The sequence below is a fragment of the Gekko japonicus genome, unplaced genomic scaffold (genome assembly GCF_001447785.1).
Source record: "Gekko japonicus isolate JY-2015 unplaced genomic scaffold, Gekko_japonicus_V1.1 scaffold2581, whole genome shotgun sequence".
Classification (NCBI taxonomy): Eukaryota; Metazoa; Chordata; class Lepidosauria; order Squamata; family Gekkonidae; genus Gekko; species Gekko japonicus.
In genome coordinates, this window is record NW_015174352.1 from 10,937 (window position 1) to 27,854 (window position 16,918).

The window sequence follows — 16,918 nt, forward strand, 5'->3', positions numbered from 1 at the left end:
GGGGGGGGGGCCGGGGGGGGGGGGGGGGGGGGGGGGGGTTGGGAAGCGCTTTCTCCGTCGCTTCCTCCCCCCCAGGGCTGCCCAGGACAGGCTTCCCTTCGCTTCTGCCACGGCTGGTGCTTCTGCAGCCACCTCTCGAGCCTGGAGTCGATGGAGGGACCAGCCCGCAGTAGCCGCTTGACGCCAGGCCCCCCCCCCACGACCTCCCATCCAGCCGGGGCGCTCCCTTGGGGGGGGGTGCAGGGGGGGCATTAAAAAAAACCCTGCCTACGGGCCTGGGAGGGACTACCGTAGCAATGAAAATCGTACCATTTCCTTTGGGGCAGGGTAACTGTAACTTGGAATCAGTGCTTTGTAGCTGGGCCCATCCCAGAAGAGGGAGCAAGACAAGCTATAGGTCCAATGTTCATGTCAAGGCTGTAACAATGTTCATGTGAACGTGGGGGATACACAGCATTTTAAAGCTGCCTTCACAACCAGAGCTGCCATGCTCATGAGTGCCTTGCCATATCAGTATTGCTGATTAAAGGCATGGGACCACTATGACCAGGGGTCATTTCCTGCAGGAGCTCCGGCAGTAAAGAGCCCAGGGGGCGGGCACATACAACAAGCCCCACCCCCTGCTCCCAGCGGCCCTGAGTCACAGCAAGAAGCAGCCAGGTAAGTTGCAGAGCCCCCCCCCCCAGTCCCAAACAGTCCAGTGGCACTGTGACGTCCTCCTTATTGGGGAGGACTGGTTTCACTTTAAAAGAGTTCTTTTTATTTTGTTCTACTGGGTATATACGGCTGCCACCAGGAAATTTTAAGGATTTCCAAACCTTTATGCTTTTACTTCTGCTCTTACTGGTTAGGTAGACCGAGTTCAAGGCTTATGAGGGACTATGTGGTCCTGGGAAGTATTTCCTTCAGAGCTGGTATAATTGAATGAAAGAGGATTTATTAAAATAAAGCATGAATAAGAGGGTAGTATACTTGAATGAAAGAGGATTTATTAAAATAAAGCATGAATAAGATGGTAGTACAATGTAACTAGTAATGTGTAAATAATGAACAATTGCTTGGTGTATCACACACAATCTGCTCCCTTACTGACAGGGATCTTTCAGGTAACTTTGTAACACTTTAACTCAAGGTCATATATGTTCACTGTTTCTCTCCAGGACATACAGCCTTTCCTATAACTTGTCCTCAATTAAACTTTCATTTATTTGTTCCTATTCTCTCAGCCTTCCTTTTGTTTCTCACTGAACTAACTTATTCCACACAGGACTGCTTCTCACTTCCCTCACACACAGAACTAACTGAACTTATCAACTGTCAAACCTGTAACTGTAAAACCTGACTGACATACATACTCATCCACTCATTTTCACTTCCAAAACCCCTCCCCCTCTCTGTCAACCACCAATCATACCACACTTGCCTCTCTCAACCACTCTAGTCTACTTACCACAGCCATGCAACCAAACTTTTAAAGAGACACACACACACCAAAAACAAGGAATCGTTACAGGCACCTTTAAGGCCAAGTTTTATTCAGGTACAAGCTCTCCCTCCTCAGCGAGGACAGATCTGCATGTTCTCTTCCCCCCCCCCAATAGCTAGCAATCCAAAAGAGTCCAGTGGAGCCTGAGCGGTGGGTGTTGCCTTCTGACACACTTCCGGTGATGTCAGGGGTGTGTGGCATAAGCAAATGAGTTATGTTAATGAGCTCCTGCACCTCCTTTTCTACTAAATGAACCCTGACTACGACACAGCAGATCAGGGGTTCCCAGCCTTGTTGAAACTGTGGGCAGCTTTGGTATTGGGCAAGATCACAAAATGGCTGCCACGGGCTAGGTCAAATATTGGATGTTCAACAAAACATCAGGGGGCTCCAAGCCAGGCATCCTCCTCCAATGGAGGCCACTGTTTCCAAATGGGTGCTCCCTACAGATGCCTGCTGGGCTCTTCAGAACTGCCACCTCCTCCAGTGAGATGGACGGATGTCAGGATTGGTTCTTTGCTTTGGTGAAGAAGCAAGTGGGCACTTGGAAAACACAGCGGCAGGTGTGTGGACATCACTTTGGGGATGACAATAGTAGATGAAGAAACAGGTTCTTGTTGCAAAAATCAGATGACAGGCCATAAAAGCTTCTCAACCCAGAGGACCTTTGTGGTGTAAAAAGTATCCCTTCAGTTACAGGAAAAATAAATAGAATTCCTGCACCTACCTAATATACATGAGTAATAAATCAAGAAGTGGTATATAAATTCACATTTTTATGGTATGTGAAGACTCCAGATTCAGCTACGGGTCTAGCCTCCTCGAGATGAATCATTGTCTCTGCACTGGCTTCCCCAGCAAGCGAATCAGATCCTCCGCAAAAACATAGTGAGCAAATATCAGCCCTGCACTTTCCTGATCCTGAGTAACTCCCTCAGTGTGTCACCACTGGGAGGCTAGTTATTTTGGTACCAACTCCCCCTCTGCCTTATATATCTGGCATCATGACTGACAGTCATTCTGAATTAGTCTAACTCCAGATGGTTGTGAAGGTGATGGGGATTCTTTTTCCAGAACAATATGTTGGTTTTTCTGTCTTCCATGGAGTCAATTACCAGCTGATGTTTCAGATCTGATGCACCCCCAGGTGTTCTTTTCAAACTCTAGCATTGCCTCTGGGATAGATAACCATGAAACAAGGGCCCATTGCTCAGGAACCGCCACTGTCATCCAGTATATACAAACTTCCAAAAAAAACCACACCTCCACATCCACCCACAAGTGTGTAGAAAGAAACACATTTTGGGACAACCCCCATCCCACTTAAGTAACAGCACGGGCTGCTTCTCGTCAGAAAATGCAGCTAATCCATCTGGGGAAATACAAACACAGATATTCAGTGGGAGGGAGAAAACAGAGAGAAAGATTCAGGCAGCAAACTAGATATGTAAAAGAACAGCATGGCAGAGAATGTGATTCTGCAGGGTATATGCAAAGATGGAAGTGCCAGGATTATGGGAGAAAGAGGAGATGAGCCCCTCTACTGAGAGCCTACTTCAAGTAGGTCATCAGCAATGTTCCCTCTATGCTGTGGAGTCTTGGTGAGCAAAAATTCTACTTGGTGAGTTACTGACATTGAAGTTGTGAGCAAGCAATTTGTCTACTGCATAATTTAGTTTACTCTGGAGTCACCCTTCCTGAGCTGAGACAAAAATGTGTGAGCTGTAGGCTAGAAAACTGTGAGCTAGCTCATACTAACTCAGCTTAGAGGGAACATGAGAAGATCCCGCATGTCAAGCTTGGGCCTCACTTGCCATAGAATGCTGTCCAGCCAAACTCCTGGTCTGTTGCGTTAGGGGTTAGCTGCTTTCTTAGACGTGCTTCTTTCACTGTTTTTATCTCCAGTGCTGTTTATTTTCTCTGCCAGGATGGGAGTGGGGAGTGGATGCTGGTGTGAATGTCTGCTTGAGCTTGCGTAGTGCGTGCAAGACCCTGGGAAGCACATGATCTCAGCTTCTCGCTTGACCTTGGAATGTAACCACTAGTTTGCAGGTGTTGGGCCGGGCCTGAGGGTAGGCCTAGAGCTTTGGTGGGCTGAGTGAGAACACTGATTGGGTGGTTTGCATAGGCGGGCTGTCCTGCTTTTTGTATAGGGTCGGACCTGGCATCCGGTGCCAGTTCTGACACAGAATTGGTTTATGCTTAGAATCTCTTTACCTCCAAATAAACAAATCTTCCATCTACAAGAATGTGATGAGAGTGATTGAGTCCAGGACCTGACACCGAGAGCTAAGAAGAAGAGAAGAGAAGAGATTGGATTTATACCCCGCCCTTCACTTGGAGTGTCAGAGCGGCTTACAAACTCCTTTCCCTTCCCCTCCCCACAGCAGACACCCTGTGAGGTGGGTGGGGCTGAGAGAGCTCTTGACAGAGACTGCTCTTTTTCAAGGACAGCTGTGCCAGAGCTTGTGACTGACCCAAGGTCACATCAGCAGGTGCAAGTGGAGGAGTGGGGAATCAAACCCGGTTCTCCCAGATTAGAGTCCGCGTACTTAACCACTACACCAAACTGGCTAAGAGACAGTCCAATGGTAGGAAATGGCTTACAAGGTGAGACTGAAGGAGATGACTCTACATCGCTTCACTGGGAAAGGACAGAGATGTCATCATAGTAAAAATTATTTGAAAGTCTCGGAAATGTGGGGAAAATTTGATGCAAATAATTTGTAATAAGGGAGCATTCCTGAGGCACCCAAACCCACTAAGACAAAGAAAGTACTTGCCTGTGATACTAAAATTCTATCTTGAGGCTGCAGAGAGCCCAACAATTCCTTGAATAGGGGAAAAGATTATATTAGATGGCACCTCAAAGTGCTTTCTTATCCCTTTCTTTTTTAAAAAAAATGTGTTGCAATTCTCAGTCAAGCTAGCTCTTCTCCTCCATATATACACTTTAGGGAGGGAGACCTGCCCACCAGTCACTCCTTTTGCCCCATCATTGAAACATCCAGGTTTGCAGGTTCTTTCAGTGTCAGCCCAGACATGCATTCTATGCACCAGCTACGAGCAAGAGACGTTCTAAGACAGCGGCAGAGGATTCCTTAGGTAAAAGGGTAGACTCCCCTCAAGCCACTCTCCTCCTTTCCGTTTGTGTGAGGCATCAAGTACATTGTCACACTCCTAGTTCAGTGGAAAGCTGATGGCATGCCAGGTTGCATGAAACTGCTAGACATGAAGTGGCTGTCTGTGGTTTATTTATTTATTTATTGTATTAATATCTCGCCCTCCCCGCGGATGGGCACAGGGCGGATCACATATGCCGGCACAATATGGCCGGTGGCATAAACATTTTAAACAGTTGAAACAACGATACAATAACATTTAAAGTGCTCGCAACAGTAATCCATCAATAAATTAAAATGGCGTACTATGAGGTGATATACTAAAATCCCGGCTTGATGGTAGTCTGGTCTCCCACGGTATTATGGCCCGATCTCCTAACAGGGCTGACCCATTACCACAGGTGTTAGTGCTGGTAACAGTTGGTGGTAGTGGTAGGTGGCTCCTAATTAAATTAAATTAAAAGCCTGGTGGAAGAGCTCTGTCTTACAGGCCCTGCAGAACTGTACAAGGTCCCGCAGGGCCCTGGTCTCTTCTGGGAGCTCATTCCACCAGTAAGGAGCCACCCCTGAAAAGGCCCTGGCCCTGGTAGCCGCAAGCCTGTCATCCTTGGGGCATGGAATGATTAATCAGTGCTGTGGCCCCGACTGTAGTGCTCTCTGGGGTATATATGGGGAAAGGCGGTCCCTCAGGTAGGTCGGACCCTGGCCATATAGGGCTTTAAAGGTGAGTACCAGCACCTTGAAACGAATCCGGTATGCTATTGGCAGCCAGTGCAGCGCTTTCAGCACAGGTTAGATGTGCTCCCATCTAAGAAGGCCCGTCAAGAGCATTCTGCACTATCTGCAGCTTCCGGATTTGCAACAAGGGCAGCCCCTTGTAGAGAGCGTTGCAGTAGTCTAATCTCGAGGTGACCATCACATGGATCACTGTAACCAGGTCATTGCAGTCAAGGAAGGGAACCAACTGCCGAGTCAGCCGAAGATGGTAAAAGGCCGCCTTAGCAGTGGCTGCCACCTGGGCCTCCATCATTAGGGAGGGATCCAGGAGCATTCCCAAGCTCCTCACCTCTGCCGCTGGCACCAATGGTGCCCCATTGAAACCCAGGACCTCCGTCTTCACCGGATTTAGTTTCAGTCGGCTCAGTCTAAGCCAACCAGCCACGGCCTGCAGTGTCCGGTCCAGGTCTTCTGGACTGGAGTTGGACCGGCCCCCCAACATCAGATAGAGCTGGGTGTCATCAGCATACTGGGGACACCCCAGCCCATAACTCCTGGCAATCTGGGCAAGGGGGCACATATAGATGTTAAACAACATTGGGGAAAGCACTGCCCCCTGAGGCACACCGCACTCAAGCGGGTGTCTCTTGGACTGCTGTTCCCCTAGCACCACACTTTGTCCCCGAACCTGGAGAAAAGAAGCAAGCCCTGTATTCCCACATCGGCGAGGCGGTGGGTCAGCAACTGATGGTTGACCATGTCAAACATGGCCGACAGGTCTAACAACAGTACTGCTGAGCCGCCCCAATCCAGATGCCTCCGGAGGTCGTCTGTGAGGGTGACCGGTGCCGTCTCCATCCCGTGTCCCAGGCGAAATCCAGACTGGAAGGGATCTAACATGGAAGTGTCATCCATAAAGCCCAGCAATTGTATCGTCACCGCCCTCTCAATTACTTTGCCCAAATAGGGCAAATTGGAAACTGGCCAATACTGGGTTTTTTAGGAGCGGGTGAACCATCGCTTCCTTGAGGGCCCCAGGAACTGCCCCTCTAAGAGGGACTTGTTGATAATCTCCCTTAGGGCACCTTGAAACCCCTCATGGCCCACTTTAATGAGCCAGGAAGGGCACGGATCAAGGCTGCCTGTGGTTGGGCGTACAGTCATAAGCAATCTGTCAACTTCCTCCAGGCTGAGTGGGCTGAAATGATCAAAAACCAGAACTGAAGACATGCAAGGGGCCTCGAGTGCACTCACTGTTTCAACCATGGTGGGGAGGTCGTGGTGGAGCGCCAAGATTTTGTCCGTGGAATAGCTTGCAAATGCCTCACAGCCTATGTTAAAGACCAAATCATTCTTAACAACTGGGCTGGGCGCGAGCTCGCAGATGCAATCGTGGCCGCATAAAACTCACGCTTAGCAGCTTTGACTGCCATCTCATAGGATCTCACAAACTTCCTATAAGATGTTGTTGTAGCTTCATCTCGAGCCCGGCGCCACCGTCTCTCTAGCCATCTCAGCTCTCGCTTCATAAGCCGCAACTCCTGGGTAAACCAGGGAGCAAGCTTAGAGTGGGGGCGCAGAGGGCGCCAGGGAGCGATCTCATCGATGGCTGCAGAGAGCTGGTCCTGCCAGTCCTCCACAAGCTCGTCCAGCAAGCCACCAGGGAGCATAGGAGCCATCTGGAGCCGCACAGGGTCCATCTGGCTCTGCAGGTGAGCTAAAATACGTTTACCGCCTAAACAGGGTCAGGGTGGAACATTCAGATGGGCCGTCAGGGCATGGTGGTCCAACCATGGTACTGCCGAACCCGTAATCCAGTCCACTGTTACCCCAGCCGCGAAGATCAAATCGAGCATGTCCCCGACTCGGTGAGTGGGGGTCGTTACTAATTGGGAGAGCCCCAGCGTCGCCATGGACGACAGTAGGTCCGCTGCCTGACTGGAAGCTGCACCATCGGCATGGACGTTGAAATCACACCAAGACTAATAGCCTAGGTTGTTCCAGCACCCAGCCTGATATGGCCTCCGGCAGGGACGGCAGGCTATTGGCCGGTGCGTTAGGCAGTTGGTACACCAGCCAAATCGCCAAGCTCTCCCCAGCATCCCACACCAAGCTGACACACTCAATGCCCGCGAACTCCAGCAGTGGGAGTGCCCTGAAGGAGTTAGCCTCCTGGATGAAGATAGCCACTCCTCCCCCCACCCCCTAGTCCGCGATTGGTGTAGGACCAAGAACCCGGGAGGGGCAAGCTGGGAGAGAGCTACAAAGAAAGGTGTGTGTGTGTGTGTGTGTTCTAGTGTCAGAGCAGCCTGTGCCACCAGTTCATGAAACATTCACTAAGAATGAAAGAGAATCCACAGAGAGAAATGTGAGAAATGGAAAAAGGAAGGCTGTATAACTGTGGCACCTATTATTGCTGGACAGAAAGCTGAGAACAAGAGTTGCGAGGGTGTGCATTACGCCTGCAGGAGAAGAGATACTGAGGTGCTGAAAAACAGCCATGGATCACCTCATGTGATGGTGAGGAGGGTAATGTGTCTGTGAATGGGCCTGCTCTATTTAAGGCTACAGAGGAAATCTGATTTTCAAATGGGCTGCATCATGAAAGGATACCGGGAACGCCAGTTCTGCATGCACCTCCTACCACTTCACACCATGCACTATACCTCCAACTGTGTGAATGTTTAGTGCACCATGCATGAAAGCAGCAGCATCCTACTGACAATGTAGGTGGGTGAATTTGTGTATCACTGCACAAAGGGCCCCGTGGAACTCACACCCAGTCGGGGTATAAAGGATCCCACTGTCTCCATGTTGTGCATTTTCATTCATGCTGAGATCAAGGGGGGAAACTCTTTTGCTGCTGCCACAAGGCAAATACTATTAGTTAAGAAGAAAATACTATGAAATAATACTAGGAAGGGGACATTATCCCAGATCTGACCTTTAATGAATGAGGTCTCAATCTGCATCACAGACTGATGCTGTATCAAGCAACTTTCACAGTTATTGGGAGCTGAGTGCATCCATTGTAAATAGAGATAGCAGAACAGGAAAGTGGTGGTGTCCTGAAAGGACGTGGAGCACATCTTAGGATTCTGCAACCTGCTGACCATAGGGCCAGATCAGGCATAGCCACCTTATATGGAGAAACAGGGTGTTTGTCCCATACACTGGTGATCCTAGGCAAGACTGGAGAAGAGTGAAAAGCAAACGCAGCCTTGCCAAGCCATGCAGGCCAGATGGTCACAACAGGACCCCTGGGGTCACTCTACCCCACCCCTACTGCTGTTTTTTCTGGGCATCTCTTGATGTTTCCCCAGATTCTTCATAAGAGCCATCACCTTTCTGCCTCAGGAATCTTTCCACATTTATTCGAATGTATTGTTTATGCTAGTAAACATGCCAGCAAGAACGATTCTTTAATTTCTTTAAAACATGACATCTTTTGAGGTGAAGTATGATTGATGGCAGCACCAGCACTGGTGCTCCTTCCTTAACAGGGGTGTGTGGACCTGAGGGAGGCCTGAAGACATCACAGCAATATCCCATTCAAAGCAGAGCGGAGGCTGCAAAGAGGAAGACATTGAACAGCGTTAGGAAAGTCAGTGAGGATGGACGAAAGTGGTCTTCGTGTTTCTCAATGGCCTGTGTTTCCCCTTCCCCTAAAATGACAAAAAGCTGATTCCCAGGACTCTTCCTGCAGTAAAGAAGGGTCTTGGGAGAACATTAAGAATATAAGAAGAACCCTTCTGCACCAGACCAGTGATCAATCTAGTCCAGCATTCTGTTTCACACAGTGGCCAACCAATTGTTACAAAGAGCCAACAAACAGGACATAGAAGCCAAGACGTTCCCTGATGTTGCCTCTTAGTACTTGTATTCAGAAGATTCAGAAGCTGAGTGCTTCTGGATATGGAGGGTCCCTTTAATCACCATGGCTGGTAGCCATTGATGGATCCATTCTCCATGAGCCCTTAGGGGGTGAGCGGTCTACAAATCGAAGGAATAAATAAATAAATAAATCTAATCCCTTTTAAAAGCCGTCTGCATTTGTGCCCATCACTATGTCTACTGGCAGTGAATTTCACAATTTAATTACTCATTACTCTATTGTTGTTACAGGCTAAATATCAGGAGAAATGTCCTAACAGTCAGAGGGGTTGAGCAGTGGAACAGTCTGCCTCGGGAGGTGGTGGATGCTCCTTCACTGGACATTTTCAAGCGGAGGCTGGACGACCATCTTTCGGATATGTTGTAGGGCTATCTTTCAGCTGTGCTCCTGCAGAGTGCAGGGGGTTGGACTAGATGACCTGCAAGGTCCCTTCCAACATTCTAACATTCTATGTTTCTATGCCCCTCAACTTCATCAGGTGCCTCTGAGTTCCAGTACTGTGGGAGAACGAGGAAAAGTTCCCTCTCTCCACTTTCTGCACCCCATGCTTAATTCTGTCATGTCCTCTCTTAGTCACCATTTTTCCTTCTAAATTGAAAAATCCTCTAGGAGGAAAGGTGTTCCAATCCCTTGATCATTTTGGTTGCCCCCTTTTTGCATTTTTTTCCTTCTCTAATATCCTTTTTGAGGTATCAGGATCAAAAATGTACACAGTTTTCCAAATGATGCTGCACCATAGATCTATAAAGGGTTCATATCATTTTGTTTCACAGATTAAAAAAAAACCCACCATCTGCCTGAATTCCTGGAACAAGAACTCTTTGTTGGCTCTGAGAAACTGTAGACCTTGCCTCTTAAGCAACAGGCAAAGTCAAAGAAAGCATAACATGAAAACACTCCCCTGTTTCTGCACATGTCTCTTGGACAGTTCCGTGGACATCCCGAGAACTGCCATCCTGAAAGGTTAAGTTGGAATAAGCCATTCCGCTTACTTAATTGGGGACTGTTGTCTGGTGGAGAGCAGTGAAGCGATGGTCATGGGGAGAGTCACGGTAGAATGGATTGACCGTTGTGATTGTCCTGCGGTGAAAGAGGGGAAAGCATTACAAAAGGGAGAAGACGGCAGCTGGACAGACGAGAGGTGAGAGGGATGAGCACTAGACGGCCATAGGGAGAGGGCAAGTGAAGGACAGGGGAGATCATCTATGGTGGTGCACCCTGCCAGGAAGCATTACCTGCCAACGTGGGGATGAACACATCTCAAGGTTTCTGTAGCATTGGGATCAGTGCCTAAGTCAGTGGCATGGTTGTTGGTAGCGAAGCCACCTGCTTGCTGAGGCTGGATCCCTCCTCGTGTCCAGCCTTCCCTGTCTACTCCCTTTGGAATGTTCTCATAAAACCTGAAAGAGATAAGGGAAGGATTAGTGCATGCCTGAGTGAGCCTACCCACAGCCTCCCTCTCTCCAGTGAATCAGGTATACACAGTTCCAGGGGTCATTTAGTAGAAAAAGAGGTGCAGGCAGGGCCGGCTCACCCACTAGGCGAACTAGGCATTCGCCTAGAGCGCCAGGCCCTGGATGGGGCACAGAACTGTGCCTCCCCACCAAAAGCCCACGCGCCATTGTTGCTCCCAGCTGCGTGGCATGGGGGGACGTGAAAGGGGAGTGCAAGGCCACCTCGCCTTCCCCCTCTGCCTAGGGTCGGCTTTTGTAAATCCAAACACGGGCTGTTTTGTTTTGGGTGCCCGGAAACCTTGGCGCCTCCTCCTCACTTGCTTAAGATGTCTGGCCTCAGGCTGGGGAGCAAAAGCAACTCCCAATCTGGCTCCTGCGCCTCCGTCTCTTCGCGCTGCCTTTGCATTTGCAACGCACCAGCTTTGAGCTCCTCATTCTCGAGCTTGGAAGCTCTCGCTGCTGCTGCTGCTGCTGCTGCTGCTGCTGCTGCTGCTGCTGCTGCTGCTGCTGCTGCTGCTGCTGCTGCTGCTGCTGCTGCTGCTGCTGCTGCTGCTGCTGCTGCTGCTGCTGCTGCTGCTGCTGCTGCTGCTGCTGCTGCTGCTGCTGCTGCTGCTGCTGCTGCTGCTGCTGCTGCCGCAGCTCCGGCAGAGATTGCTCCCAGAAGCTCCCAGCAGCTTCTGGGCTCGCACCAAACAAACAGCTCCGCTTTGCCTTGCAACAGAATCGCCTCTCCCCCCCTCCCCTCCTGCCGCCCAGCTGCTCTCTTAAAGGGGCCGGCGCCACTTCAATAGCACCCTTGGAGTCACCCGCAATGTCCACTTTGCTCGGGCTTGCTCCTCGAGGGGAGTTTTGTCCAAAAAAGCCAGAAGGTAACTTCACCTAGGACGCAAAAAAACCTCGGGCCGGCCCTGGGTTCAGGAGCTCATTAGCACAACTCATTTGCATAACTCATTTGCATATGCCACACCCCCTGTCATCACCGGAAGTGTGTCAGAAGGCAACACCCACCGCTCAGGCTCCACTGGACTGTTTTGGATTGCTAGCTGTTGGGGGGGGGGACACACGCAGATCTGTCCTCACAGAGGAGGGAGAGCTTGTACCTGAATAAAACTTGGTCTTAAAGGTGCCACTGGACTGTCTTGGGCCGGGGGGGCCGGGGGGAGCTCTGCAACTTACCTGGCTGCTTCTTGCTCTGACTGAGGGCTGCTGGGAGCAGGGGGTGGGGCTTGTTGCATGTGCCCGCTCCTGTGTGCTCCTGCAGGAAATGACCCCTGCACAGTTCCTATCATCTACTGTATACCCAAGGCTCTGCAGAAACTGCTGTTGTTTACTGTAATGTGTGGATATCGTTTGCTATATACACCACCCATACTTCATAGACCCACCACCAGGTATTGCTGTCTCAATGCTCCCACCACCTTCACCCCTTGAAGGACCTGCATGGAACGGTCTAGTCCCACACACACAAGAATGCATACCTCCCCAGGTGGAGAGGAGACAGATGCCTTAACAAGGGAAGACCTAGACAAAATCTACTGACCTAATGTGGTGGAACTTACTAGTACCAAACTCACTTGGAGTTATAGCTGGTCAGGAACCTGTTTGGCAATTCTGGATCATAGGGCGGCGTCACATGACTGAGGTTATTGATGCTGAATCCTGATAGCTCCTGTATGGAGAGGACCAAGGAAAGAGCTATGAACTCAGGGCCACAGGAGCAGCACATACAGCCCTATGGATTATGAACAGATAAAGTCATCGGGCTGTAATTCAGGCATACCTTATTGCCCACATATTCCCGTCCTAAAAGATTGTTCTGTGTCTGAGGCTGCCGCTGAAGCCCTTCGAACTGAGTATGGCTCAGGGGGGCCTCTGCACCAGGTGGACGTTCTTGGGGCTCCAATGGAGGCTGTGGAGAATGAAGGGGGTGATGAGCGAGCGAGCAATGCTGGGGGGACCGTGAAGGAAAGAAGGCAGAGCGGCAGAGTGAAAGGCAGGGAGAAAAGGCACGAGGGCGAGGGGGAAAGGGAGGGATTGAGGTCACTACGGGTTACCTAAGACAGGGAAAGCTTCTCTTTGTGAATTCCATCCAGTAGGGGAAAGCGTCTCTTGCACACAGGTGTAAGAAAATAGGATGTAAAAATCAAGTCACCGCAGACAGATCTGGGTATGGATGAAGGAAAAGGAGACACCACAGGCAGTGAAAGAGCTGCTACAGGAAGTGAAGCTAGTATAAGAATATACTGGGGGAAGCAGGGCAGAGGTGTTTTGCTGACAGGGCAGTGCCACTTACTGGAGTACCAAGGAAAAGACCCTCTGGTCGGCTGAATCCGGACCCCCTCTCAGAGCCTTTAGAAAGGACTGGCAGGAATTCGTCGCCCTGTCAGGAGAATATCACAATGTAATACAGGTGGGGTGGGGGTGCTCAGACAGCATCAAGTGGGGAATTGCTGAAGAGGACAAATGGCCCATGGCAGGCAAAGCACACCCCTTCATCTGTTCCTCTAGAGGCCCGTCACCAAGCCACCACAAACCATCTCCTGACAAGAGCCCTTCTTACCTGTGGGAAGGAAGATGGCCGATAATCCGTTTTCATAATGCTGACCCCTGGATGGCTGGCCTGCAAAATTGAAAACAAATACTGAGACCTAGAGAGAGACACATAAGCAACAGGGCACAGCTGTTCCATTAGAGCTTCTGTTGAAAGGTATGGAGGAGTCAGGCTGGTGGCACAAGCAAATTTGTCCTCACTCGCCTTACTAAGCAACTGGTGGTATCTGGTGCTGAATCCCATGGAGTCCCATCACTGCTATAGGAAAACTGCACAGACTCATGCGGTATACTTTGAAATTCATGCCTAAATCCACAAAAAAGAGCTGAACATGGCTCTTCGCACTGACACCCCTTAGAGGTAGAAACGAAGAACAGGGCCAAGTTACATGATGGAGAATGGAAACACGTGGGGAGCCATTCTCAAGCTGAGATACAACAACTTGTGAGATATGAGCTTTTCAAACCCATCCAGTTAAAATAAGAATCTTTTAAAAAACATTCCCTGACAAATGTGGAATGAGAGATTCTTGAAAGGTATGTTTGTGAACGGCTCTCTCTGTCCCTGTCGTATAATATGTGAACAGTCAGGGATGACAGACTGTCCATACTATCCAGTAACTATACCAGTGCAAAGGCTTCAGTTTTGCCAGGGCTCTATTCTTTTATAACATACTGGTGTGATACTTAAGTTGGGTCCTGGCAGGAACTGCAGCATATACACCTGAGAAAGTGGTTTGTCTATAATGGGGTTACTGGGACAGCCTTCAGTGAATCCAGTCTCTTCCTTGGCGCCAATGGTTTTCTTTTGTAGGAGATCTGTAAGAAGAGAGAAACAACGACAGAACATGAAAACAGAAAGGGCACCCACAGAAGAGGAAGCAGCAGCTACATCACACAGCAGAAGAATGAGCCAACCTGGGCAGCCAACAGTTTGCTGGCTTACTGCACAGTTGTCATCCTGTGAGCTGTTGCTAAGGAATACAGCAGGCACGGGTAAGGCAAGGCAAAGTACTCTAGGTGTTTTCTTTACTTCAATATTCAAGCTTTAAGCATGAAAAGTTGCATGCTGATCTGCAGAGGCGGTGATAGGATGGCTGCTCATCTTACTGTGATAGCAGGGTAAAATAACACCGCTGACTTTGCAGTGAGCTATTGCCGGGGATCAGGATGCCACCAGCACAAGGGGGGGCCCGAGATCACAGAATCATAGAGCTGGAAGGGACCTCCAGGGTCATCTAGTCCAGCCCCCTGCACAAGGCAGGACATTCACAAATACCTCCCCCTCCATGCCCTCAGTGACCCCTGCTCCACACCCAGAAGATGACAAAACACCTCCAGGATCTCCAGCCAACCTGGCCTGGAAAAAAATTGCTTCCTGACCCCAAAGTGGTGATCAGCATTTCCCTGGGCGTGTGAGAAAGGGCCACAAGAACTAAGCACTGAGGCAACCCTTCCTGCCCTCCCTTTCATGATCTGTCTAAGTTCACTGAATCAGCATTGCTGTCAGATGGCCACCTAGCCTCTGTTTGAAAACCTCCAAAGGAGGAGAGCCCACCACCTCCCGAGGAAGCCTGTTCCACTGAGGAACTGTTCTGTCAGGAAGTTCTTCCTAATATTTAGCTGAAAACTCTTCTGATTTAACTTCAACCCATTGGTTCTGGTCTGACCTTCTGGGGCAACAGAAAACAACTCCATACCATCTATCTATATATATATAAAAGAAAGTCCCCTCACCTTAAAATCAATGCCCAGGCCAAACCGCCGGACCTAGAAACACCAAGTTCAGGGAGGGCACTCCTACCATGGCGTAGATGCTCACTAAGAAGGGATTTTAGAAATTCGATCCCTAAGAGGTAAAATGTGCTCCCCCATTGATTCCTATGTGGCTGCCAGGCTGCTGCCTCCTCCTTGCACCCTCCACTCTCTGATTGGTCAGCTGCAGAGCTCAGTGTTCTGAGGTAAAAATGCCAATAGTTTACAGGAGTCTGCAGACAGTTGAGGAAATCAGGAATGGCCAACGACCACCTGTGAAGTGCAGTAATGCTGCTGGCCCAGCCTCTCCGATGGCTTCCAGCACACTCCCCCCACCTCCTACACCTAACAGTCTGTCAGGTGCAGCAGCGGTTGCAGGGTGCTTAAAGCCATGAGGGAGCCCACTCCAGCAGTAACGCCTTAGTGATCCTGCCAGCCCTGCCTCCACAGTGGCTTCTAATACTCTTCCCCCCTCCCCTTCCTACACTGGACAGGCAGCTGCCTGTCAGGTGTAGGAGAGGAGGTGGGATGCTTACAGCCACCGGAGTGGTTTGCTCAGCAGGATTGCCTTAGTCCTGCTGCTGGCCCAGCCTCTCCGATACCTTTAAATACAATCCCCCGCCAACACCAGACAGGCGGGTGTCTGTCAGGTGTAGGAGCAGGGCCAGGGTACTTTAATCCATCAGGGATGTCACCCCAGCAGGATCACCTTAGGGATACTGCTGGCCCAGCCTCTCTGATGGCTTCCAACACACTCCCCCCACCTCCTACACCTAACAGGCGGTTGTCTGTCATGTGCAGCAGCAGTCGCAGGGAGCTTAAAGCCTGGAGGCAACTTAGGAATGCGACAACTTAGGAAAGTGGCAAAGACATTTGCACATAGTACTCCTGCAGTGCACTGAGCTGCGCAGGCCAAGTACCAGCAAGATCACCCTGAGGTGCTCAGAACAACACAGTCTCCATATCAGCAAAACAATCCAGGAACACAAGTAGAACACAATTAGAGAGGTCATCACTTTCGTGGAAGGTGGCAGGAGATGACTTAACAGACGACTGCTTCTTAAATGGACAGTTCTATGTTGCCTGCTCCAGAGTGAGCTCACCAAGCAGCCTGGCTCTCATATCACTGCCATAACATAGAAAATAGTAAAAAGCTCAGTAGCACCTTTAAGACTAACAAACTGTATTGTAGCACAATTATTACTGTAGCACAAGGGTTTTCAGAAAGCCACACACTCTTTTCCAATCTCACTTCAGTGACAGTTCCTGTCCTCAAATTCACAGAGAAACCCAAACACTCTCATTTTTGGTAGAATGACCCCCCTCCTCTCCTCCACCTGGCTGTTGTGCATCCTATACGAAGCAGGGTGATTTGGCAAATGCAAGCCAATGCACACACACACACACACACCGACTACAGGAGAAAGTGAGCCCAGGATTTTCAGTATCCTGGAGCAATGTGCTCCGTGCAGCACAAGAGTTCCTGGGGCTCGCTTTCTCCTGCAGCCCAGTTTAAACTGGGCTGCAGGAGACAGTAAGCCACTCGCTGACGGCACTGGCAACTGGAGGCCACAGAAGACACCCCCCCGCCCTCCCCCTACCTCCATTCTTGCCCAGCTCCCTTCCCCAACCTCCATCCTCCCCACCAACTGGCAGCCAAGCACATTCTCATCCCCGGTCTCCTAACTCCCCCGCTTGTACTTGCAGGATGGCTTGGTGGGTGTGGCCCTGGGCTCCCACCCACCCCATCTGAAACAAGCCACCACTCTTTACACCCCTACCAACTTACCCTTCTGGCTGGTGGCCCGATTGAGGGCTGCTGGGAGCTGGGGGCAGAGCTGCCCATCTGCCCAGCAGATCACTTTAAAAAAAGGTTTTAAAGAGTTTCTAAAAACCCTTCTGCTTTCAAAGCAGGGTGGGGGACGTGGGGTGGGGGGTT

At 50.1% G+C, this 16,918-nt stretch overlaps 1 protein-coding gene across 1 annotated transcript in view; it reads right to left on the minus strand.

Moving 5' to 3' along the window:
• Positions 1-10,212: 10,212 nt before the first annotated feature.
• Positions 10,213-16,918, minus strand: part of PPP1R32 (protein phosphatase 1 regulatory subunit 32) — a 47,586-nt gene continuing 40,880 nt past the window's right edge. The window contains exons 6-12 of the mRNA XM_015424320.1: positions 13,949-14,043; positions 13,235-13,294; positions 12,968-13,054; positions 12,455-12,571; positions 12,249-12,343; positions 10,456-10,620; positions 10,213-10,300 (exon numbers count right to left, since the gene is read on the minus strand). Coding sequence (XP_015279806.1) covers positions 10,213-10,300; positions 10,456-10,620; positions 12,249-12,343; positions 12,455-12,571; positions 12,968-13,054; positions 13,235-13,294; positions 13,949-14,043 — 707 coding nt within the window. The remainder of the gene's footprint in view (positions 10,301-10,455; positions 10,621-12,248; positions 12,344-12,454; positions 12,572-12,967; positions 13,055-13,234; positions 13,295-13,948; positions 14,044-16,918) is intronic.